The 23,937-nt window shown below is 47.2% G+C and overlaps 1 protein-coding gene across 1 annotated transcript in view; it reads right to left on the reverse strand.

Annotated features, from left to right (window-relative positions):
* ANO7 (anoctamin 7) overlaps positions 1 to 23,937 on the reverse strand; it is a 62,912-nt gene that overhangs the window by 10,759 nt on the left and 28,216 nt on the right. The window contains exons 8-16 of the mRNA XM_069083220.1: positions 22,135 to 22,225; positions 20,767 to 20,863; positions 18,181 to 18,324; positions 17,949 to 18,083; positions 17,101 to 17,199; positions 15,712 to 15,814; positions 11,228 to 11,339; positions 8,246 to 8,300; positions 3,316 to 3,413 (exon numbers count right to left, since the gene is read on the reverse strand). Of these exons, the coding sequence (XP_068939321.1) occupies positions 3,316 to 3,413; positions 8,246 to 8,300; positions 11,228 to 11,339; positions 15,712 to 15,814; positions 17,101 to 17,199; positions 17,949 to 18,083; positions 18,181 to 18,324; positions 20,767 to 20,863; positions 22,135 to 22,225 (934 nt within the window). The remainder of the gene's footprint in view (positions 1 to 3,315; positions 3,414 to 8,245; positions 8,301 to 11,227; positions 11,340 to 15,711; positions 15,815 to 17,100; positions 17,200 to 17,948; positions 18,084 to 18,180; positions 18,325 to 20,766; positions 20,864 to 22,134; positions 22,226 to 23,937) is intronic.

Below are 23,937 nucleotides of genomic sequence, written 5' to 3' on the forward strand. Positions count from 1 at the left end.
AGATCTATGATCTTATAAGATGGTCTTTTTGAAGAGGAGTATCCAATTGGCCAGCTTCACAATTTTAATTAATAATAAATTTCCTAAGTGCCTGCTTTGTGCCAGATACTGGGCTAAGTGCTAGGGTAAAAGAAAAAAAAAGAAGGTAAAACACAGTCCCTGCCCTCAATGACCTTATAATCCAACAAGGAAGAAAAAGCAAGCTCTATACAGGATAACCAGGAAATAATTAACAGAGGGAAGGCACTGGAATTAAGAGGGGTTTTGGGAAGGCTTCCTGTAGAAGGTGGGATTTTACTTGGGACTTAAAGGAAGCCAGGGAGGTCAGTAGCTAGAGTGGAAGAGGGAGAGCATTCCAGGCATGAGGGACAGCCAGAGGGGGAAAAGGAAATAACATGGAATTTTAAAATGATTTTTGGCAATAAGTTGCACAGTGAAGAATGCTATGGATCTTGGAGTCTGTGGACCTGGCTTTGCAGAGTGAACTGAGGGAAGTCCCTCCCCACCTCACTGGGCCTTGGTTTCCTTATCAGATAGAAAGTGGAGGATTGAAGTTAGGTGTGGGTGTGATAGTAATGGCAATTAAAGATTCCCCTGTATTGGCTTGGTTTTCAAATTGATTGTGTTAAAACCCAGAGCTTGTTAATCCCACCTGTGGGATGGACTTGTTGATATGAAAAGAAAGTCCTGAACTGGGAGGAGCTGGTGACGTAGATTTGGAGAGACAAGAGAGAGGCAAAAGAACTTTTTTTTTTGGAAGCAGCACCTCGTGGAGAGAGAGAGACTAAGAGAATTGCTGGTGGCCGCTTTGAATTGCCCTGGACTTTTGAGACCTGCCCCCTGAGCTGCCAGGGACTGAGGAGACATGGCTGTTTTGCTGGTACTTTGTCTGTCTGTTTTGATGTTCTTTTGCCAGATTTGTCCACTGGTGAAAGACAATCCTGTTGTTGAAGAAGTCCTGGAACCTGGCTTTTGGTTAAGAAGCCCTGAGACTGTCCTGCAGACAGAGAGTGAATACTGTCCACTGGTGAAGGACAGTGCTGTTGTTGCAGGGGTCTGGAGACTGTCCTGCAGACAGAGTGAATACTGTCCACTGGTGAAGGACAGTGCTGTTGTTGCAGGGGTCTGGGAACCTTTCTGTTGGTTCAGAAGCCCTGAAGAAGGATTTTCTTGTTGTATGTTTACAGAAATCCTAGGAGAGGGTTTTGCTAATGTTTTCAGGGATTCTAGGACTGTTCTACAGACAGAGGATGAACTAGTGAAGGGACTGGCAATGTATCTTGTGGCCTTGCTAAGCCTTGTCTCCCCAGGAACTAAGATTGCTGAGAACTTGCCTCGTGTCAAGATGAAGAAAAGACCTCCATTTGGGTATTAGGTGCTGTGCTTAAACTTGATGTAACTCTGGGGTAGATTCAATTGTGATCCAGGGGTGGGGAACTTTTGACCTTTTTGTGTTCTATGGTTGAGCAAATGAATGTATTTTACTTATGTTTGGAAACTAATCTCCATTTGAGAAGAGGGGCTTTGTGGTGGACTAAATGAAGGTACAGCCTAGGGGTGGAGAAGTATTTAGAACAGAGACTTTGTAATTGATTGAATGATTGGAAGGTCCTGGGGTGGGGTAGTACTTGGAGATTATTTAATCACATTTAGTAAATGCTGTATTTGGAATGATGTCATGTTTTGATCTTCTCTGTTCTTGGTTTGTCACTGAATAAAATGGAGAGCACCTATGCTGGTATTCTGAACCTTGGGAAGTTGCCTTTCCTTGGTGTTACATTATATTAAATGTAAGGGTTATGGGATTTAAAGATCTTCCATGCCCCATTGGACGTGCTGACATAGCAGGAAGGGGCGGAGCAAGAGGAAGCGAAAGCCAGAGAAAGCGAAAGCCAAGCTAGCGTTCCTGCGGTGGCTGGCGGTGGTGGTGGTGACAGCGGTGGCAGCAGCAGAGGCAGCGGCAGCACGAAGCCCTTTTAGAGTTAGGACTGCTAAGGACTTTCTGCTAAGGACTCCTGCTGAGGACTGCTAGGGGCCAGAGCTGCTGGGAGCGCGCTTCCAGGACGCTGGGTGGTTGCTGTGCGTGGGGAGAGGAGGACCTTTGCCTGAGGTAGCCTGTTCTGTTTTAAAGGCTTGAAAATGTGGGTGCTTTCTACTTTATCTACCTGTGCCAATGTCATAACTACTCTGATGGCTTTCACTTTCTGGTTTTGGGACTCAGTCTTTTGGTATCTTAATAAATTTTCCAGCTTATTCCCTTATATGACAAGCATGACATATTTTGTGATGGATAATTATATCAGCATATCTGTAATCTCCATAGACATTGTGAATATGGCATTGCTGATACAGTGGGTCAGACTGGAGGAACTCTAAGTGGGTCATCCTAGGATCACGGTGCAAAGACACAGAGGGCAATGCAAGCATGGCTTCAGGGCATGGCACATCCCTGAGAGTGACTGGTGAATGAAAAGCAGAGGGAGACACATGGATATCACAAATGTGGACCCCTGTGAATGAGAGGAGGAGGAGAAGAGGGACATCCTGAGCTCTGCTGAGGTGTGGGATATGAAGCAGCCCAGCCAAGGGCTCTTTGGGGGCCAGAAGGAGTCTCTGTGGAAGGCATAGGAAGGTCAATGGTCAAAAAGCCCAAGCACTATTAGATGAACATGCCTCCACAGATCATAATCTGCACATGGTTGGGACCATCTACAGTGAGGAAATTCTGTATCCTTTGAGAAGTAAGAGGAAATGCTACATGGTGCCAAGAGCTCAGACTTAGGGCCAGGAGAGATCGGTGACCCATCCTAGCTCTGACACTTCTTTAGTTCTGTGAGTCCATCTTCTCTGTGCCTCATTTTCCTTATCTGTTAAATGGGGAGAATAATACCAGTAGTGCCCACCACACTGGAATGTTCTGAGGATCAAATGAGACGAGTACGGAGAGCACTTTGTAAACGGGATCTTCAGCACTCTGGACAAGTCCTGTTCAGAGCTGTGAGGTTGGATGAGCCCCTAGCATCAGTGAGGTGAGAGTAGGATGTCCATGATGCTTGAGTTAAGGGACAACATGCGCCATCCTTTGCTTTCTTTTTGCCTAAATCAGTCCTGTTGCTCAGAATTATAGAATGTTGGAGATTATTTAATTCAGCTCTTTTATTTTATAGACAAGGAAACCAAAATAGTGAACGATGAAATGACCTGACTAGGGTCACACAGACAACAAGTGCTGGGGGGAGATTTGAACACGAGTTTTCCTGACTCCAAGTCTTGTGTTAAGGTTATTACTCCAGGCCACTTCTGGGCACTACTTACAGGAGGAGAATCTCCAGCAGGTTGTTCAAGATTTGTTTCCCCACCATGATGACCAGCATTTCCTGGGCAAGCTCAACAAGACAGCCACCGTAAATGCACTGTATGGGAGAGGATAGACAGGTTAACACAAGTGATGGAGGCAAGCAGAAGGAAGCTGCTCAATCTCCTGCTTTGGCCCTCACCTGGGGCCTCCCCCCTCCCCTCGTTCCCCTGGGAGCCCTTTCTGCAAGGCCACACACCAGCTCTCATTCTCCATCTCCACCATTAAAGACGTGTGTAAAGTAAGACTAAAGGAACCCAAGTCATTTGATACTGAAGAAAGCCCCTTCCCTCCAAACTACTGATGCCTGGAAAACTAGGGCCACAAGTGGATTTTATAGACACTGTTCCTGAGCGATCTCTGCATCTCTGAAGATGCATGGGAAATGAAAAAAAAAGAATAAAAAAGGATAATCCAAGATTTACAATTAGCTTTGCAGTGTACTTAGCCAGAAATAGACACACTGACCCTTCGGTCTTCTATCCTCCAGCCCTTTTCTTGGCCAGGCTCCCTATTAGGAAGGCAGGACTCAGTGATGAAGAAGCAGAGACCATAGTCATTGAATTCACAGACAGTCCTTGTTTTAAGTAATCTCACTGTGGAAAAACTATAAACCAGAATGCAAATTAAGAATCTTCTTCTTGTTCTTCTCTCTCTTCTCCTCCTTCTTCTTCTTCTCCTCCTTCTCCTTCTTCTTCTCCTTCTCTTTCTTCTTCTTCTTCTTCTTCTCCTCCTCCCCCTCCCCCTCCTTCTTCATTGTCTTCTTCCTTTAAACTGAAGGAATTCTTAGACCAGAATATCTCATATGTCAGATGAGACAACTACTGGTTAAGGTTTTTTTATTTTTTATTTTTAATGCTTTATTAACTTCTGATTTACATCATTCGTTTCCACCAGATTTTGAGTTACAAATTTTCTCCCTGTTTTCTCCCCACCCATCCCCCCAAAACAGCAGTCCCACATGATATCCCCACCTCCAATCTGCTCTCTCCCATATTTTCTCCCATACCCGTTTCAACTTTTCCAGTGGATCTCTATGCCTCAGTGCCTGTATATCTTTTTTTCCCTTAATAACATGTAAGATGGTATTAATAATAGTACACACACACACACACACACACACACACACACACACACATATATATATATATTTGAATATTTGATTTTAAAACTTTTAATTCCAGATTTATTCCCTTCCCCCCCTGCCACCCACCCCCACTGGGGAGACAAGCAGTTCAGTATAGGTTGTACATGTGTGGCTAATGCAAAACAATAACATAGTAGATGTATTGTAAAAGACTGACTATATTTCCCTCCCTCCTATCCCACCTCCCACTTGTTCTATTCTCTACTTTGATCCTGTCCCTTTTCAAAAGTGGGTGCTTCCAACTTCCCTCCCCCCCAGCCTGCCCTCCCTTCCATCATCCCCCCTCACATCCCCTTCCCCCCTATTCTCCTGGAGGGTGAGATCCCCTATTTAGTGTGTATTTCCCTCCCTCCTCAAGCCAGATTCAATAGGAATAAGGTTGACCCATTCCCTTTTGCCTTCCTATTCTTCCCCTCCATTGTAACCATTTTCCCTTGCCTCTTCTGTATGAGATAGTTTGCCCCACTCTGTCTCTCCCCATCTCCTCTCATTATATTCCTCTCACCTCTTAATTTCACCTTTTAAGTATCATCCCTTCCTGTTAAATTGGTCCTGTGCCCTCTATCTATGTATACCTGTAAACGTATATACACACATTCACATATGTATTCATATGCCAGCATACCCTCATATAAAGACATATATATATATATATATTTCTAATCCCTTCAACTACTGAGAAAAGTTTCATAAGTTACAATTATTGTTTTTCCATGTAGGAATGTTAATAGTTCAACTTTGGCCAGGTGGGTCAGTGAGCAAGAGCACCTCCGCCCCAGTGCCGGGACGACCCAGATCAAATCCGGGCCTAGACACTCAGCATCACACCCAGAAACAACAACTGGCCGTGCAACCCCGAGCAAGCCACTCAACCCTGATTGCTTTAAAAAAAATAGTTCAACTTTAATAAGTTCCTTATGATTTCTTTTCCCTGTTTACCTTCTCATGCTTCTCTTGCTTCTGGTATCTGAATGTCAAATTTTCTATTCAACTCTGGTTTTTTCAGCAAGAATGCTTGAAAGTCCTGTATTCCACTGAATGACCATATTTTCCCCTGAAACATGATACTCAGTTTTGCTGGGTAGGTGACTCTTGGTTTTAATCCCAGCTCCCTTGACCTCTGGAATATCACATTCCAGGCCCTTCGATCCCTCAGTGTAGAAGCTGCCAGATCCTGGGTTATCCTGATTGTGTTTCCACAATATTCAAATTGTTTCTTCCTGGCTGCTTGTAATATTCTCTCCTTAATCTGGGAATTCTGGAACCTGGCTATAATATTCCTAGGAGTTTTCTTTTTGGGATCTTTTTCAGGAGGTGATCGGTGGATTCTTTCAACCTCTATTTTGCCCTCTGGTTCTAAAACATCAGGGCAGTTTTCTTTGAGAACTTCCTGGAGGATGCTTTCCAGGCTCTTACTTTGGTCATGGCTCTCAGGCAGTCCAAGAATTTTTAAATTATCTCTCCTGGATCTATTTTCCAGGTCAGTGGTTTTTCCCATGAGATATTTCACATTGCCTTCTATTCTTTCATTTGTTTGGATCTGTTTAACAGCATCTTGATTTCTCATAAAGTCATTAGCTTCTATTTGCTCCAATCTGATTCTGAAGCAATGATTCTCCTCACTGAGCTTTTGAGATTCTTTTTCCATTTGGCAAATTCGACTTTTTAAGGCATTCTTCTCCTCATTGCCTTTTTGAGCCTCCTTTGCCATTTGAGTCAGTCTGTTTTTTAAGGTATTATTTTCTTCAGACAGGCTGTTGACTCTCATTTCATAATTTTCTTGCATTGTTCTCATTTCTCTTCCCAATTTTTCCTCCACTTCTCTTATCTGCTTCTTAAGGTCCTCTATGGCCTGTAACCAGCTTGTATTTTCCTTTGAAGCTTTTGGTGCAGGGGGACTGACTTCACTGATTTCCTCCTGTTCCATGCCTTGCTCCTTCTTATCCCCAAAATAGGAGTGTAATGTTGGAATCTTCTGTCTGCTTTGTTTCCTTTGCCTGCTCATTTTGCCGCTCAATGATTTGACTTTTGGGCTTTTTGCCACAGTAGGACTCTGCCACCAGACAGGGGAGTTTTCGTCCCAAACGCTGGGGTTTTCTTAGCTGCCGGATGTATTAGATAGGTGCCCTCTCTGAGGTCTCCACACGCTCTGGCAAGCTGGACACACACCCCAGGACCTCCACCCTAGACTGCAATCCAGAACCAAGCAGGTTAAAGCAAGAGTGATTGCCCCTCAGACTGGTGCTTGGTCCCCCTACACTCTGCAGGCCAGGAGCTGAAGCCGCCACGCGGCACTGGCAGGCTGTGCTGGTGTCTCTTTTACCCCGGGGGGTAAAAGCCACGCACTCCCACTTACTGGGTCCCAAAGTCCAGACTGCACTGGCCTCTCACCTTGTCCTTCGCATCTATGTATTGATAAATCTGGAAACAGCCACAGCTGCTGCTGATCTGGAGTCCCTCTGGCTGGAGGCTGGTCAGGCCTGCCCTGGGGCTAAAGCCTCGGCGTGGTGCTGGGCTCAGCTCCCAGAGCGTTGCGCTGGCCGATTCCTGCTGGCCTGCCGGGCTGTTCTCAGCGGGAGGTTAGCTTCTCTGTGTCATTTTGTGGGTTCTGCCTACTGGTTAAGTTTTAAACTATAGTCCAGCTCTATTGGATACTAAACATTTTTTTAAGAAAGAAGGAAAGAAAGAAAGAAAGAAAGAAAGAAAGAAAGAAAGAAAGAAAGAAAGAAAGAAAGAAAGAAAGAAAGAAAGAAAGAAAGAAAGAAAGAAAGAAAGAAAGAAAGAAAGAAAGAAAGAAAAAGAAAGAAAGAAAGGAGGGGTTGAAGGCATGGGAGTTGAATTCTGAGACAGAGAAATTCCTCTAAATTAGGAAAGCATCTTGAGACAATTTCTAATGACAATATCTAATGCTCTGTTGCTATTCTATGGTGTTTTCCACTTGCAAAATGTGAAGACCCATGCTTCCTTTCATTCCACTCTCTCATCAAGCCTTTATAAAGATAGTCAAGGTAGATGTTGTTAGACACATTTTACATATGGGGAAACAGAAGCCCTTGGAGGTGAAGTGGTTTGCCTAAGGTGCCACGGCTAGTGAATAGCAGGGCCAGGATTGAAACCCAGTTTTCAGGATTTCAAACCTATTGCTTGTCCCACTGCAGAGGGTCCCTCACTCAGGCAATGTGAGGGAGGGGATCTTAGAGCCAAGAAGGTATTGCAAATACTAAACCCCCCAGAAGATTGTGGGCCTCATCACCATCTCATTGCTTCAGTAGCACTTTCCTCACCAAAAGCTCGGGGTTTACCCCATTTGAGAGGAGCTTGGCCTGAATTTTTGAATGATCATGGATGACTTGGCTATGACAGGAAGCTCAGAAGGTGAGGTGCGCTGTGCCATCTTAGAGCTTGCTACAGACGAGAAAAGGGAGCTGAACATCCAGCAAGGTTCCTCTGGCTTTTAGGATAAATTATTGCAAAGCACTCAGAGCTAAGATAACAGTGACTAGCATTTATACAGCACCTACTGTGTGCAGGGGACCATACTAAGCCCTTTATGAATATCACTTCATTTGCTCCTCCCAGAAACCCTGGGAGGTAGATGCTATTATTGTACTCATTTTACAGATGAAGAAACTGAGAGGAGAAACCAACATGAGCGTATCCCAGGTCCCTCTGGGCTCCAAAAAGCTGGGATCGTATGCTCTGCCCTCCCACCCCTGCCTTAATATTTCCTAGCATATACTCACATTTTCATTTCGAATTCCGAAGAAGGTGCTGTAGTTTCCTGGGTAACCTAAAAATCTGAAGAACATCCGTGGTTATTCAACTGCCAGGAGGCCAGTCTCCATTCTCTGAGCATCATAGTAAAGGGGGAAGGTTGACCTTAAGCATACACCTCCCGCCCTCCCTCTTCTGCATCTTCTGCCTGTCCTCTTCACTCCCTCCCTGGAGGGAACTCCTGGATGTCTGAGCTGCTGAGAGGAACCAGCCAGCTTTCTGCCTCATGAAGGAAAGCAATTTTTCCAAGGCATTAATGACTTGGAACTGCGTTCCTCCTCCCCCCACCCAGGAGAGTTGGCATCTAGCCAAGAAAAAGGGACTTCTTAACTCATAACTTCTAAACAGCTCTCTGTTGGAATGTCCCAACACTGTGGAAGGTGGATGGCAGAGAGATGAAGGAAAACCCAGGTGAGTGCTGTGTAGGCAGCTGCCTTCTTTGCTTATGCCTAAGACTGCCTCTGTTTAGATACCCTTCCAGAGACCATCTAAGGATCTCTGAGGGCTCCCCTTTGAAGAACAGAAAAACAGTGAGAACAGCACTATTTACTCCATAGGGCCTTTTTAGGAGAGGACACCAGCTCCCCAAACTGCAAACTTCCTACATTCTCTGCAGGTGGTGGCCATGTGTCCTGGTCCTCATTAATGAAGATGCTTAAGGAGCTGATAGTTCATACCCAGCAGCTGCCCATCGAACTTTCCTGACTGGACTTCCCTCTGCTTAGGCTGCTTTTACTGAGAGACAGGTGCTAAAGCATGGCACACAGAGTTCCCACCACTGAGACTCTCTAGACATCTCTTAGGCAGGGTTATTACTCACTGTCTCTTCAAGGTCCCCCAATCCCCAAGGCAGTCTGAGATTGGCATGTCTAAGAATCCCTCATTTAGGATAGGGTACAGTTCTTGTGATAGAGATTGTGTTACAGGTATAGACCATTTGTTGTGTAAAACTTGAGCCAAATTTACCAAGAGAATCCTGGTGATTCCCAGACACTGAATGGGCATTGCAGCCCTGAATCCTCTCCAGTTCTGTGTCATTAGTAAAATTACCTACCTGAATATGTTGATCTTATCTGCTAATGGTGCTGGAAAACCATCCTTACTCTTTCACACAGGCCAGTGAGACAGTCAATAGACTTGGACTCAGGAAGACCTAAGTTCACGTTCCCCTCACTAATAGTGTCTGAGACTCTGGGCAAGTCACTTAAATTCTGAGCCTGTTTCCTTATCTAAAAATAGGGATAACAGTCCCTGTAGCACCCCATTGAATGGACCCTCAGAGGTGAATTTATAGGAGGATGTGGGCAGGAGTTGCCCAGGATGAGTAGTCATGTCTGGGTTCCAATCTTTATCACTGGTGGGAAAATGGGAATGAGTGACATCACCATCCCACTGGAAGAGTTGAGTACCACCAGCCTCCCATGGATGCTGTGAGTTTCCAGTAAGATCCTAAGGTCATGGGATCCTGGCTCTGCAGCTACAGGGGACCACTGTGGCCAGCTAACCCAACCTCCTCATTTCAAAGGTGAGGAAACCGAGATACAGAGAGTGAAGTGTCTTTCCCCAGGTCACACCTAATGAACATGAAGGACTTTGAAAATTTTAGATTGCTATGGAAATGTCCCATTCTTGGCATTATTAAATAGTGCCCCACCAACTGGCATACTGAATGGAGAGTTGGATTTGCAGCAGGAGACCCGAGTCTGAGTCCTGTCTCTGGCACAGAGCTGTGCTGGGTGATGCTGGGCGCACATCCTCTGTTAGCCTCTGTTTCTTCATCTTTAAAATGAAGGGGTTGGAATATCAGGAAATGGCAGTGCTCTGCTCACCTGAAATAGGCTCAACATCTGCTTTGATGTGTGCTTCTCATGGGACTTGCAGCTAAGATCTCCCATAATGGTGCCCTTCCTCCAGGAGAGGAGGGACTGCCTGACCACACTTTTTATCTGCCTTCCCAAGACCTAGCACGGAGCTTGGCCCACAGTAAGTACTGAACAAACTCTTCATTTGCTCATTCTAAGACCTCTTCCACTTGTAACTCTAATCTAGGAATTCAACCACAAACATTCATGTCACCTCCCAAGGACTAGGCCCTGTCCTTGGTGCTGAGAAGCCACATAAAAATGAAAGTGTTGTCAAGGAATTTAGAGTCTCCTTGGGGAATCACTTGGGTCAATCCATTTATCATATTAATTGAATAATAATGGCTCCTATTTATATTGTGCTCTATGATTTACAAAGTACAGTCTCACTTGAACCTCAGAACATGCTTATGACAGAGAAACGGAGACAGAGAGAGAGAGAAACAGGGAGATTGTGTTAAGTATTTGACAGAGAAGGAAACTGAGCTGAAAGGGATTCTGTAGTAAGTTAGTGGTGGGTCTTAAAGCTGGGTCTTTTGTCTCTCATTTCTAGCGCTCAGGAGGCTGCTTGGCACATGACAGGTGCTTAGTGTTCCAAGCCCAGTGCCACGTCCTCCTACTGTGGACAGTTTCCAAAGCATTTTACAACAGTCTGGAAGGAAAGCAGCCTGATCATTAATTCCCCACTCATTTAAATTCTCTACTATCCTGGTGAAACTGTGATCTCATCCATGTGAACTGTGGGATCACAGATTTCCAAGTGGGAGGGGCCATCCAGTCTAAAACCCTCATTTCACAGGTGGGAGGCCTGAGGCCCAGAGGGACGGATGCTTTACGAGAAGAGTGCAGCTCAGAGTTGGGGTCTGAACTCAGGGCCTGTGATTCCACAGAAAGCTGCCCATCCTGGGGCCTCTTTTCTGTCCTAGCCTGTAAGCTCACCACACTGAGGGGGCAGTCACCATGCTGGGGACCTTGCTGGCTCTTAGTGTGAGGGCACCAGTGAAGAAGGAAGCTGGTCCTGGGTTGTCCCCTGATCATCCCCCCTGACTTAGGAATGAGAAAAGGAGAATGAGCCGTATCTCAGCTGACCTCCCCTTGAAGAAGGCGATATAGATCGGAAAGGAGTAGATGTTGATAAACTGGAAGATAAACATTTTCAAAACAAAAGCATCTTCAAACTTGGACTGGGTTTTGTGCATTTCTGAGACAAAAGAAAACACAAACAAGGTGTCAGTGAAATTTGGACTCTCTCCCACACGCACTTTTTTTTGCTGCCCTTCCCTGCACCCAACCATTATTCATAGGACACTGAAATTGGGACACCTGCTTATTTTTGAGGTGAGGAAACTGAGGCACAGAGAGGGGAAGGCCATACCTTTAGGTTATAATTAGAAGGAGGACCCTGGTTAAAAGGGCTGGTGTTACCAACTTCTAGTAATGATATACTCGGTGTTTTGTATCATGAGTTAGCATGTCAGCCTCACCCCTGAAAGAACCTGTTTTTTTCAGAGGTCAAGCAGCAAGGGCCATATGGCATAGTGGATAGACCTCCATTGGGTCCAGAAGAACTGAGTTCAAGTCTTACCTTGGACCCACTTGAGCTATGTGACCCAGAGCACCTTAGTCTCTAGGGGAAGCCTCTGAATGCCCTGGAGAAACTCTAAAATCCTTCGGGTACAGGGGGTTTGCTGGTCTGCATCAGCTGAGAGAGTTTCCATAGCAGGGATGCCTCACATTGATGAAATCCCTGGTCCCATGCCCCTCCCCGCCCCTGGCAAAGGGAGCAGGGCTTTTTAATCTGTTGATTTTAAAATTGTGTGAAAAAGACCCTGTAAACACAGATCAGGGGTTCTGACCCTGAAATACTGTCTACACTGGCAGCTTTGGTGCATTGGCTGATGCGGTTGAAACTGTTCTCCCTTTTCATTCTTTGTTCCATTGTTTGATAGCTCTGTGGAAAAGGGAATGTGGAGGGTTGTCCTTGGAAGTGAAAGGGATGTGGAACCAGAAGAAGCAACCATCTCTGAACTAAAAAGAAGCTACCGAAGCATTCCCCTTAACAAGACATCAAAAGCAGATTCTTTTTCTGCCTGTCTCTGGCCACGTCTGCACAATCAGCCTCATTAAGTGGCTGCTGTATATGGCAAGCACTGTGCTAGACCCCGGGGACACAAAGACAGAAATGAAAACAGTCCCTGCCATCTAAGACCTTGGACATAGACAAATATACAGACAATAAATAGGAAGTAAATACAATGTAGTGGGGGCGGGAGAGGGTGGGGAGCTGCTGCTGCTGCTGTTGTTGCTGCTACTACTACTGCTACTACTGCTACTACTACTACTACTACTACCATACTACTACTACTACCACTACTACTACTGCCACCACCACCACCACCACTACTACTACTACTGCTACTACTGCTACTACCATACTACTACTACTACCACTACTACTACTGCCACTACCACCACCACCACTACTACTACTATTACTACCACTACCACTACTACTACTACCACTACTATCACTACCACTACCACTACTACCACTACCACCACCACCACTACTACTACTACTACTACTACATGCCAAAGGCCAAGATGGTGCTGGGAATACAAAACCAAAAACTAAACAGCTCATAAATTTACATTTCAACTCAACTGTGTGACCTTGGGCAGTTCCTCCTCTCTCAGCCTTGGTTTCCTTAACTGTAAAGTGAAGGGGCTGGAGTAAAGGACCTCCAAGTTCCCTGCTGAGTCTAAATCTGGGGTCTTGGGTCTGGGATTCCATCCAAGCCAACAAGGGCACATATAAGAATTTATCAAACAAATACAATATTGGAAGTGCCTGGAGGGCAGGGACTGAGCCCTTTTTAGACTCTGTACCCCCAGGACTTAGTACATTAGTGGCTTAATAAATGGCTTCTGTGTGATTTGACATTTTCATCAAAGACTCGGATAAAGGCACAGATGATTTGCTCATCAGATTGGCAGAGAACCCAGATCTGGCAGTGACTTTGCCAGGCTAGATCCTTCAGCTGAACCTACTCATACTTATAGAGATAAATGCAAGGCCTTGTGCTTGGGTACAAAAATCAACTTCAGAAGTATGGGGTGGAGAAGGGTATGGTTAGGCAGCAGTTGTTCTGAAAAAAGATCTGGGGGTTCTAGTGGACCTCCAGCTCAGTGTGAGTCAGTCATGCCATGCTGACCAAGAAAAGCTAATGTGAGCTTGGGCCACAGGAAGAAGGCCATGTCTTCCAGGAAGAGGAACGTGACTGTCCTGTTGTACTTTGCTCTAGTCAGTCTCATCTGAAGAGTCATGTTGGATTCTGGGTGCCATGGTTTAAGAAGGAAGTTGGGTGAGCTGGGGAGAGAACCTTGAGTCTAAGATAGAGAGGAAAGGATAGAAAGGAAGGCAGGAAGGAAATAAGCATTTATTAAACACTTACTGTGTGCCAGGCATTATAAGGGCTCTACAAATAGGATCTCATTTGATCCTCATGACAACCTTGATCCCCTTTTACAGTTGGATAAACTGAGGCAGGGAGCAGTTATGTGGCTTGCCTAGGGTGACGTAGCTGGTAGGTTAATGTGGCCAGATTCAAATTAATGTCTTCTGGACTCCAGGCCCATCGCTCTACCCTCTGGGCCACCTGAGCTACCTCAATGGGCACATGAAAACTGCCTTAAAGGACTTTCTGATGGAAGGACTGGCCTTGTTGTGCCATGCCTCCAAGCAGCCATGGAGGGGCATTGCTGAGAAGTAGATCTAGGCTTGATAACAATGGTAACTGGCCCCGAGTGGAAGGTGCTGCCTGGAGAGGGGCAGCTGCCCCCTCCTGGGAGGTCTGCAGGCAGAAGTCGGGTGGCCCCAAGAGCTGGTGGCTGGCTGGCCTGACTGGCTGCTGGATTCCCTGGGGTTCTGCCACAGGCTAGACCCCTCAGAGTCTCCTCTGGTTTCTCCAGTCATCTGTGGGGCAGTCCCTTTGCTATTCGTGTTTGTCCATTTGAGCTAATGTGGCCCCAGAACCAAGGAGAGTGTTCTAGATGGGGGTCTGGCAGAGGACAGGGAGCCAAGAAGCGGCAGGACTCTGGGAAACAGTACTGCACTTGGAATGCAAGATAGAGCCGGTCACAGGACCTGAGTGTGAGTCCTGCCTCAGCCTCTTACCAGGGACGCATCCTTTGACAAGACTTCCATTTCCTCTTCTACTACAGTAGTGAGGGCTCAAGAAGACGTGGGCCCATATCATGGGGGTTCTGTATGGAGCCTGGTGCTCAGAAGGCATTTGATAAATCCTTATTGACTAATTACTAGCTACTACAGGACAATAGGCAAGGCACTGCAATTTCTGGGCCTCAGTTTCCTTATCTGTAAAATGGGCCAGATGGTTCTTGGAAATCCAAATTCTCTTCTTACCCTAAAGCTGAGATTCTTACCTTTTTGTATCATGTTTCCCCTTTGGCAGTTTGGGGGAGCCTGTAGACCCTCCTCAGGATCATGTTTTTAAATCCACAAAATTATCTATCATCTATCTGTCTATCTACCTATCCATCCATCCATCCATCCATTCATCCATCCATCCATCCATCCATCCATCTATCCATCCATCCATCCATCCATCCATCCATCCATCTATCATCTATCTATCTATCCATCTATCCATTCATCCATCTATCCATTCATCTATCAATCTATCATCTATCTATCCATCCATCCATCCATCCATCCATCCATCCATCCATCCATCCATCCATCTATCCATCTATCCATCTATCCATCTATCCATCTATCCATCTATCCATCTATCTATCTATCTATCTATCTATCTATCTATCTATCTATCTATCTATCTATCTATCTATCATCTATCTCTATATATATGATTACAAAGGAAATCAATTATATAATGATATATAATTACTAAAACACTAAAAAGTAACCAGATTCACAGACACAGACTAAGAGTCCCTGCTCGAGTGCCATTTTGGTGTAATCCCATGACTGTCACCTTCTTGTTCCTGGGAGTCAAGTCTGTCTTGATGTACCCCAAGATTTGCTGCTTTATCTTGTTGATGACTTATGGTCCACCAAGACCATCAGATCTTTTTCAGACAAATGCTTTTCCAACCAGGTCTTGCCTAACTTGTCCTTGGGAAGTTATTTTTTGAAATATAATCAGGATTATTGGTATTCCATTTGGTTTAGCCCCAGATTCTAGCCAATCAAGATCTTTCTGGATGCTGTTTCCCATTGGGTTAGTGATCCTTTTCAACTTTGTCACCCTGTTAATGAAGTACTTTGGGAGTAATCATCCCCATTGTACAGATGAGTAAAGTGAGGTTCAGAGAAGTAAATAGACAGGAAGGGGGTGGAGCCAGGATGGAAGGGCAGGGCTCCTAGCTCCATACTATCACCCCTCCCTAGCAGGGGCCCTTGGCCTGCCCTGCCTCCTTCTCTCCTGGATCCACCATCCAGCAGCAGGTCAGAGATGCTTCCCTGGAGTTGACAGCACAGAGCCCCCTGGCCCCCATCCCTAAGGGGCCCCTGCCATTCCACTACTTACCCCAGTTGGTCAAAGCATATGCAATTGGGATATAGATTTTGTCAAGGAGGATGATGAAGGAAAGATTCATCATGGAGCTTGTGAGGAAGGCAATCTGAGATGCCTAAAGGGAAGAAAGAGGCGGGTGAGTCACAGCCCTGCAGAAAGCCACTTCACTCATTCATTCAGCCCCAGCTGTGCCACATGTTGGGGAGATATACTGAGTGTCTCTGCCCTCCTGGAGCACACAGACTAGTGGGAGAAGAAGACATAGATGTATATAAGTACTAATGCCAATCTACCAGGGGACTCAGGGCTGGCAGGGACTTTAGAACACCATAGAGTCCAATCTCCTCGTTTTACAGATGAGGAAACTGAGTCCCAGGATGCAGAAGGAACTTGGCCAAGATCCCTCAGTGGTAAATGTCAGAGCCACATTCCAACCTCTGTCCTCTGACTCAGCCTTCCAACTGACCGGCCATCTCTTTGTACAGCTGCCAAAGTGATTCTCCTTACCCATAGATCTGACCAAAGTCCAGCTCAAACACTGTGTCCCACAAAGGCCTTTCCTAATCCTTGTTCCCCCAATCTCCTGGGATTTGTTTTCTGTAACCTTATCATGAGATAGCCTGGGGGAGCTCCTGGGTGCCAAGCCAACCTCTGCCACACGCTGGCTGCATGATCCTGGCCAAATTCTTCCACCCCTCAGTGTCCAGCTGTAGAAAAGGGGCTGGTCGGGGTGGCTAGGTGGCACAGTGAGTAAAGTGCCAGCCCCAGAGTCAGGAGAACCCGAGTTTGGTTCCGGCCTCAGACACTTAACACCCACACAAAAAAACTAGCCGTGTAACCTTGGGCAAGTTACTTAACCCCAATTGCCCTCCCAAAAAAAAGGCAAAAAAAGAAAAAGAAAAGGGGGCTGGTCTACTGGTCTCTTCACTGGTTGAGAGAATTTCCTCACCCAGTGCTACCTACTCCAACACATTCATAGGTCTCATTAAGAAACAAACAAAAAGAACCCAAACTCTCTCATTTGTAAATGTCTGTAGAATTTCAATTCCTAGAGGGCGAAAATGATATCATTTCTTTGAACCTTTCGTCCCTAGCACAACACCTGGTACGAAGTTGGCACAATGCTGGTGATGAATTATCCCAGGTCACACAAGGGCTCCTCAGAAGCCAGGTGTCTTGGTGCCATGATGGCTCCAGAAACCCCTCACTTCTCTGAGCTGACACATGCAATGCTGATTCTTGGCCTCCGCTCTGCTGAGGGCGGTCCCTGGTTATCGAGAGTCCCAAATGCCAGGGAGAAGATCTAAACTTGCTTGGCAGGTGGGGTAGAGCCCCTGCAGGTTTTTGAGCAGAGGGGCTGCAGGAGCACAGCAGTTCTCATAATAACCAGAAGAGACTCACCCATCTCAGGAGGAAGATATTTGTGGATTTGGACACCAAGACGGTGACCGTTGTCCGGTACAGGATGATGGCGATCAGAAGTAGGGCTATGAAGGCCACCTGCAGAAGGGATGGGGGGGGGATGTGAATGTTGCCCAGACACACAGAGGGGCAAGCCCTGCTTTGGGGATGCCAGGGAGCCCCAAAGGGCTGGAAGAGATCTGAGAGCCCATTTAGCTCCACATTGTGTCTTTATAGATGAAGAGACTGAATCCTCGTGGAAAGTCAAGGTCTCCTGTGAAGGTCACAGGGTGTGCACATAGAGACGGATGATGGGACTGATGTGCCTGTGAAATGCCCACACACAGGGTTTGGTCCAGCAGAGGACCCTGGAGATGGTCCATTCCAACCCTGCCATTTTAGAGATGAGAAAACCAAAGCTTGGGGATGTGAGATCCCTCTCCCAGCTAGTAAATGGGAGAGCCAGGACTCAGGTCTGGTGGCCAGGTGTCCCAGGCTGGAAGAGGGGCACAGTGGGGAGAGTGCAGGCCTTGGAGTCAGAAAGTCATGAATCCAAATGCGCTACGGGGACTTCATCTCTTCTGGTCAGTTTCCTCATCTGTAAAATGGCCGTAATCATAGCCACTCTATGCCCTGCCCCAGAGAGGTTGGGGAGCTCAAATGAAGTCATAGAGATATGGGGCTTTGCCAGCTTTTAAAGGCCAATAAAAATGCCAGTTGTTACACTAGAGAATTCAGAGAGGGCAAGGGGCCGTGTCTGTCTCCTAGAAAGTGACCTCTAAGAGCCCTAGGTGGAGAGCCCCTTGCGGCCATGTCTAGGGGGATCCAGGGTCCCAGGGCCCTGTTACCATGGCAGCAATGAGGGATGATGACATGAAGAGGCGCTGGAAATAGTTCTTTTTGGGAAAGTTCGGCTCTTCTAGGTTGGTGATGGGGTTCCGAGTTATCAGAGGTGCCATGATCACAAACTGGGGCCGAGGCCGCTCCTGAAACAGCCACAGAGATCGCCAATGGGCACGCCCAGCCCTGGGCATGGGGGAGGGCCGGCCCACTCAGCGAGGACTGCTCTGACACTCTCACCTCATAATCCTTGTAATCGGAGCAGTCCCAGCGATAGGCCAGAGTGACACTCTTGCGTTTCCAGTACTCCAGGAACATCACCGCCCACAGAGACATGAACATGCTGAAGAAAACGGTCCCACTGTTGTCAAAGAGCCGGCCGGTCTGTGTCGGGAACCAGAAGGGGAGAGGTGAGCGCCGGGCCGGGGATGGAGAGCAGCCTGGCCAGACAGGAGCAGAAGAGGGGTACCAACCCAGACATGTTCAAGGCTCTGGGTTTGGATGCCGGGATTGAGGGGGTGCAAAGAGCCAGAAAGCAGGAAACCTGCCCTCCACGAGCTGGGGAGGCATGGCAAACCCACATCGGAAAGGGGATGCTGCTGTCCTGCTTAAGCCCCCAAGCAGAATTGGTTAAGTGCTTAGGAGTGTTTGGTAAGTGAAGGGCAGTGTAGACCAGTGGAGAGGCAGCTGGACTGAGGGTCAGATCTGGGTTCAGATTCTTATTCTGACACATATTGGCTTTGGGACCCCCGGCCCAAAACTTCTTAGTTCACTAGGCAGCTCTCAAAGACCCTGGGTGCAAAGCAGGACTGGCCGGCATTGGTGCGGGGAGCTTCCATACTGGGAGGCCTTTAGCCCCAAGGATTCCCAGGTCTGGTTCATTGTTAGGAAATGTTCCCTGTCAGATAGATAAGGAATGAATGACTGCTATTTTGGAAAGAAAGGGATCAGCTAGGATTCAGGAGTCTATGGAAGTGGGGGGTGGGAGGGGCTGCTTCCCCAGAATAGTACACCCTGTGCCCACCCCAGAATCCTCAGACCCCTACCAGAGGCTCAAACACAAACTTGCCAAAGATGGAGCCAACCTGGAGGCCCCTTCTGACCATAGTGGGGGTGTCACCACAGCCAAAGCAGAACACTCTGGTCTGCGCTTTCATGTACCAGTCAGGCTGGGATTTGCCAGACAAAGGCACATGGGGTAGGAGGAGAAAGAGGGCTGAACTTGGAGTCAGAGGTGTCTGAAGCCTCCTCCCTGCATTTCTCCAGACAAGCCCTGGTTCCCTCATCTGTAGAGTTGCCAGGCCTGTATGGCCCCCCCCGCCCCGCCACCAGCTCTAGGGCTGGGGTCCTCCAATGTCAGCAGAAGGATTGAGGCCCAGCCAACCTCTATTTAGAGAGGCTGACCACAGGGGAAGGATTGGGGGAGGGGGCCTTGGGGAAGGGTCTCTGTCTGTATGGGTGGAGGGCATGGTGCCCACTTGGATGAAATGAAGAATTAGCCCTGCTGGTCTTTTCAAGGGGAGCCCTGAATCCTTCCTGGATCAGTACTGGAGACCATCACCTGTCTGCATTCAAAGCCCTTCTTCTGCCTCTGTTTCCCGAGGTGAGGGGTTAATGTGCACCTCAGTCTGTTACCAAACTGCCTCATTCACGGGGCCCCACTGATCCCCAACCCCAGGGCAGGCTGTTGGAACCTGAGTTCCTAGCCAAGCTTGGGGCATTTCCGTAGAGACTCCCCCTCCCCCATCTGAGTCTAGGTGGCACGCCCTTCAGGGCATCATGCCTGTCACACCCTCCTCCTGGTCCCTCTGACCTTCCTTGCCCATGCCAGGAGAACGGACCAGATTTTTTTGAGTCTGATTTGCATTTCTCCTCCGGAGCCAGGAGGGCTCCCTGGTCTCAGCTCAATGACCCACAGGAGTGTGACCGATTCTGGACGTGTAGAGGTTTCTAATGGCTGCACTAATTAATGTAACTCTGCCAGAATATTCAGGCAAGGGTTTCGGCCCAGGTGCCTCCTAGTGGGTGAATTAGGCTGATGGGGCTGGGAAGAATCTGAGAGATGTGTGGTAAGGAAGCTCAGGACAGCCAGAAGACCAAGGCCTGTGGTCCCCAGATAACGGGCGTGGACCCAGAAGGCCAGCCTTGACTACTGAGGGTGAGCATGACACACACAGAAGAGATGCTTGGGCAGCACCTTGCGTGGTCCTAAGTCATATGACAGGGAACTGGGGAGGTTCCTGCCTTTCCCAACATGTCACCAGACATCATCTGTGAAGAACTGGCCAGCCTGGGAATCCAAATCTATTGGAAGCCAGAATGAGGACGCAGGGAGAGCAGACCCAGGAGTCTAGAGCAATGTGTATCTGCAGCTTTGTCCAGAGGAGAGAGCCCACATTTGGAGACACACGTCTAGTTACCAGAAAGTGAAATGCTCTGCTGCTGGGGCATGAATCCATCTGTCCTCCATACAGCTGCCAAAGTGAGCTTCTATAAGCAAAGGGCAGACCCCAGGGCTCTCCCCTCCTAGCATGCCTGACTCCAGTCCTCCATTCTGGTCAAAAAGGACCTCAGGTTAGTCTCTGAACCCAACCCACACTTTTCCTATCTGCCTTCAGGATCCAGGGAATTTAGGAGCCCCTTAGTTAAGCTGCTTCTTTTTACAAATAAGGAAACTGAGACCTGTAGAAGCAAAGCAAGTCACATGATTTGGTAGAGTAGTTCCCATCCTTTTTCCCTCCCTCCTAAAATCACAGGTGTGGACCAGAAAAGGAAAAGGTGAGCTGCCTAAAAGTCCCAGGCCTTTGTTGCTCCTGGTGGATCTACCTTAACAATCTCACAGATGCTGGATAGCTTCCAGAACGGGCAGTCCCTGCAGATGGGACACATCTGGTGGTCCCTCTTAGTATCACAGATGTCTTGCCTGGGAGGGAAACGGGAGAAAAAAGATGAAAAGTAGAGAAAAAGAAAAGGCCTGATGGAAACCTCTCTGGAGAAAGTCATGTTCTGAATTCTTGGGAAGGATATCGCTAAGGGAGACATTTAGCCATAACCTAAGGAAGGAAGCAAGCATTTATTATATGCTAAGAACTATCTCATTTGATCCTCAGAGTGGCTCTGGGAGGCTGGTGCTTAAGGAAAAGGTATTGTCCAAAGTCCACTGGTTGGGTCCGAATTGTTTTGTTTTGCTCCAGATAAGAGAAGGACCTATTTCTAGCTAATGAGTGAGAGCCTGTTCCTTCTCCTCTTATGGGGTGGGAGTGGGGAGTAGGGGGTGGTGGAATAAGGATTGGAAGCCAGAGTCCTTCATCTGTATGCCATCTTCTGCCGCTGATTGATCCAGTTTCTTGCCCAAACATTTGGGATTTCACAGAGAGTAGCCAGTAGCTGCAGTAGGAGCCGGGAGGGGTATGTGGATGGACACTTGTTACTATGGCTCAGTCTGAGGTCCCGGCTGAGAAGAGGCAAGACCACTCCAGAGATCTCGGTCCCCCAGGAATAAACAAGAGGGCAGGGAGCTGGTCCAGGCACTGGGTTTGGGGTAGCCAGGAACAAATAGAAAAAGGATGCTCGACACATTAAGTTTAATTTGTGTTATTAACATTTTCTCCATCATTTTCTATAGCCAATCACCAAAATCAAGCCCAATTCAAAGCTGATTCATGGAGATTTCCAAGGTATATATGTTCACGCTGAAAATTTGACAACTGCCTCCCCAGGAGGGTCAGAGCTGGCATCAGCATGCCTCCTGGTCTGGGCTCAGATTGGGGCTTTTCTACTCACAGTATGTGTCGCCTGGGTCCAGTCCCTTCCCTTTTCTTTCTCATGAGGTCTTTCTCCTCATGAAAAGAGATTCCATCCTTCTGCCTTCAAGACTACTACTATGACCCTTGGTTTCCTCCAGGGGATGACCTGAGACAGCATAACTAATGGGGAGTGCCTGGAGTCCCGGTTAACTGAGGGTAGGAGACCTTAGCAGCAAGACCGCCACTGACCCTTGCCTCTGGGTACCCTCTCTGGACCTGTTTCCTCCTCTGTAAAACGGGGGCAGGGGGTTGGACGAACTGACCTTCCATCTCTACATCTGGGGTCCCAGGGTACTGAGGAGATAGAGATAGAAAGTTTCCCATCTTTTGGCTCAGTCCCCAAGAAGGAGATCCATGTATGACCCGCTGACGGGAGAGCACTACTCACGTCGGGATATCTGTGTTCACGTTGAAATAGCCCACCAGGAAGACCACCGTTCCTACCACAGATGCCGGCAGGAGCCATGCTGTGTAAAAGCCTGAAATGAAGGAGCGGAGTGCAGAGAGAGATTCTCAGAGAGCCATCCCAGCAGATGGGCAGCAGCAGCCCCCTCACTGGGACCTTCATCCCTTCTCTGGCTTTCTATTGTCCTCCACAGTCTGGCCCTAAACACTCTTTCCCAATTTATTTCACATTACTTGCCAATCCCATTTCATTTCTCCTGCTTCTGTCTCTATTCTGTCTCCAATACCTGGAATGTTCCCACCCCTCCACCCAATCACCTCTGCCTCTTGGAATTCCCACCTCCCTGCCAGGTCCAACTCAGGGACCACCCCCATCCTCTCTCAATCTCTTCAGCTGTTCTCACTCTCAAAATACGTTTGGATTTACTTTGTACACATATATTGTATTTACTTAACTGGGCACATGTTTTTGGCACCCTCAAGGAACTCCCATTTTACTGAGGGAAACTTTCATTTTTGTGTTTGTATTCCTGGCTGGCACCAGGTATAGTGACTGGCAGAGAGGGAGAGAGAGAAGAGAGAGGAGAAAGGAGATAGACAGTCAGATATAGAGTAATTAGGCAGAGGTGATAGAGAGATGATAGCTAGTGATTAATAAGCTGCTCAGTGCAGTGGATAGAGTATCAGGTTTGGAGTCAGAAAAACTTGAGTTCAAATCTGGCCTCAGACACTTACTATCTGAGTGACCCTGGACAAGTCACTTAACTCCTATTTGCCTTAATTCGTCATCTACAAAATGGGGACAGACCTAAGAAGGAAATGTCAAACCACTCCAGTGTCTCTGCCAATTTGTCTGAGGGGTCACAAAGAATTGGACATGACTGAACAATATGGTGCTTAATAAACTATCCATCTCTCATCTATGTATTTTATGTATGTACATACGTGTATAGGTCTCTATTGATCTGTCTGCCATCTATATCTCTCTATGCACCACTCCCTGCAGTAAGAGCTGGGTCAGTCACCATAAAGAGGACACATCTCATGACCAAAAGGGGAGTGTAGGTGTCATTGTGTGACAAGAAAATCTGGGAACCAAAGAGAAATGTGGCAAAGAGCTTTTGGGTAAAGATCAACAAAGGAAGAAAGAGAAGTAACTCTATCATCAGAATATACCATGAACCACTTGAGAAAGAGAAAATTGATCAGAAGTTAGGGAAACTGATGACAAGTCTGGCCCAGAGGCAGGATATGGGAGTGATAGAGGACCTCCATTATCCAGACCTTTGCCAGAAAACACTCTCCCAATACCAGGGCTACCAATAACTTTTAATGATAATTACATCCTTCAAAAAATGAAGAGTTCAGGTTACCTCTCTCCAGCCCTAATCTAATGTCCCTCTAACCCTAATTCTGACCCACGCCTCTTCTTAATTGGTGTGAGCGCTAATTTTATCTTCAAGAGGTAGAAAAGCACAAAGGGGGGATTCTGTGCCGTATCTGCTTCTTGCCAGCAGATAGAAACTGGGTGCTAGGGGACGGAGATGAAGGAGACGCAGTACAGAGACCTTGCAGAGTTCGTGATAGAAGACAGAAGGGCTGGGCAGAGTCTGATATATGCCCTAGATTTTGGGAAAGCAGATTTCACTGGGTTCAGATAAAGGATGGGCAGGATCCCATAGACTAAAAATCTGCTGGGGAAATCAGTTTAGGAAGGATAGGGCATCTTGAAAAATGAAATGCTGAAGATGCAGAGGAAAACGATTACAGGAAGAAGGAAAAAGAG

Source organism: Petaurus breviceps, unplaced genomic scaffold (genome assembly GCF_028583685.1).
Source record: "Petaurus breviceps papuanus isolate PSGF00001 unplaced genomic scaffold, PetGlider_PUasm1.0 173, whole genome shotgun sequence".
Classification (NCBI taxonomy): domain Eukaryota; kingdom Metazoa; phylum Chordata; class Mammalia; order Diprotodontia; family Petauridae; genus Petaurus; species Petaurus breviceps.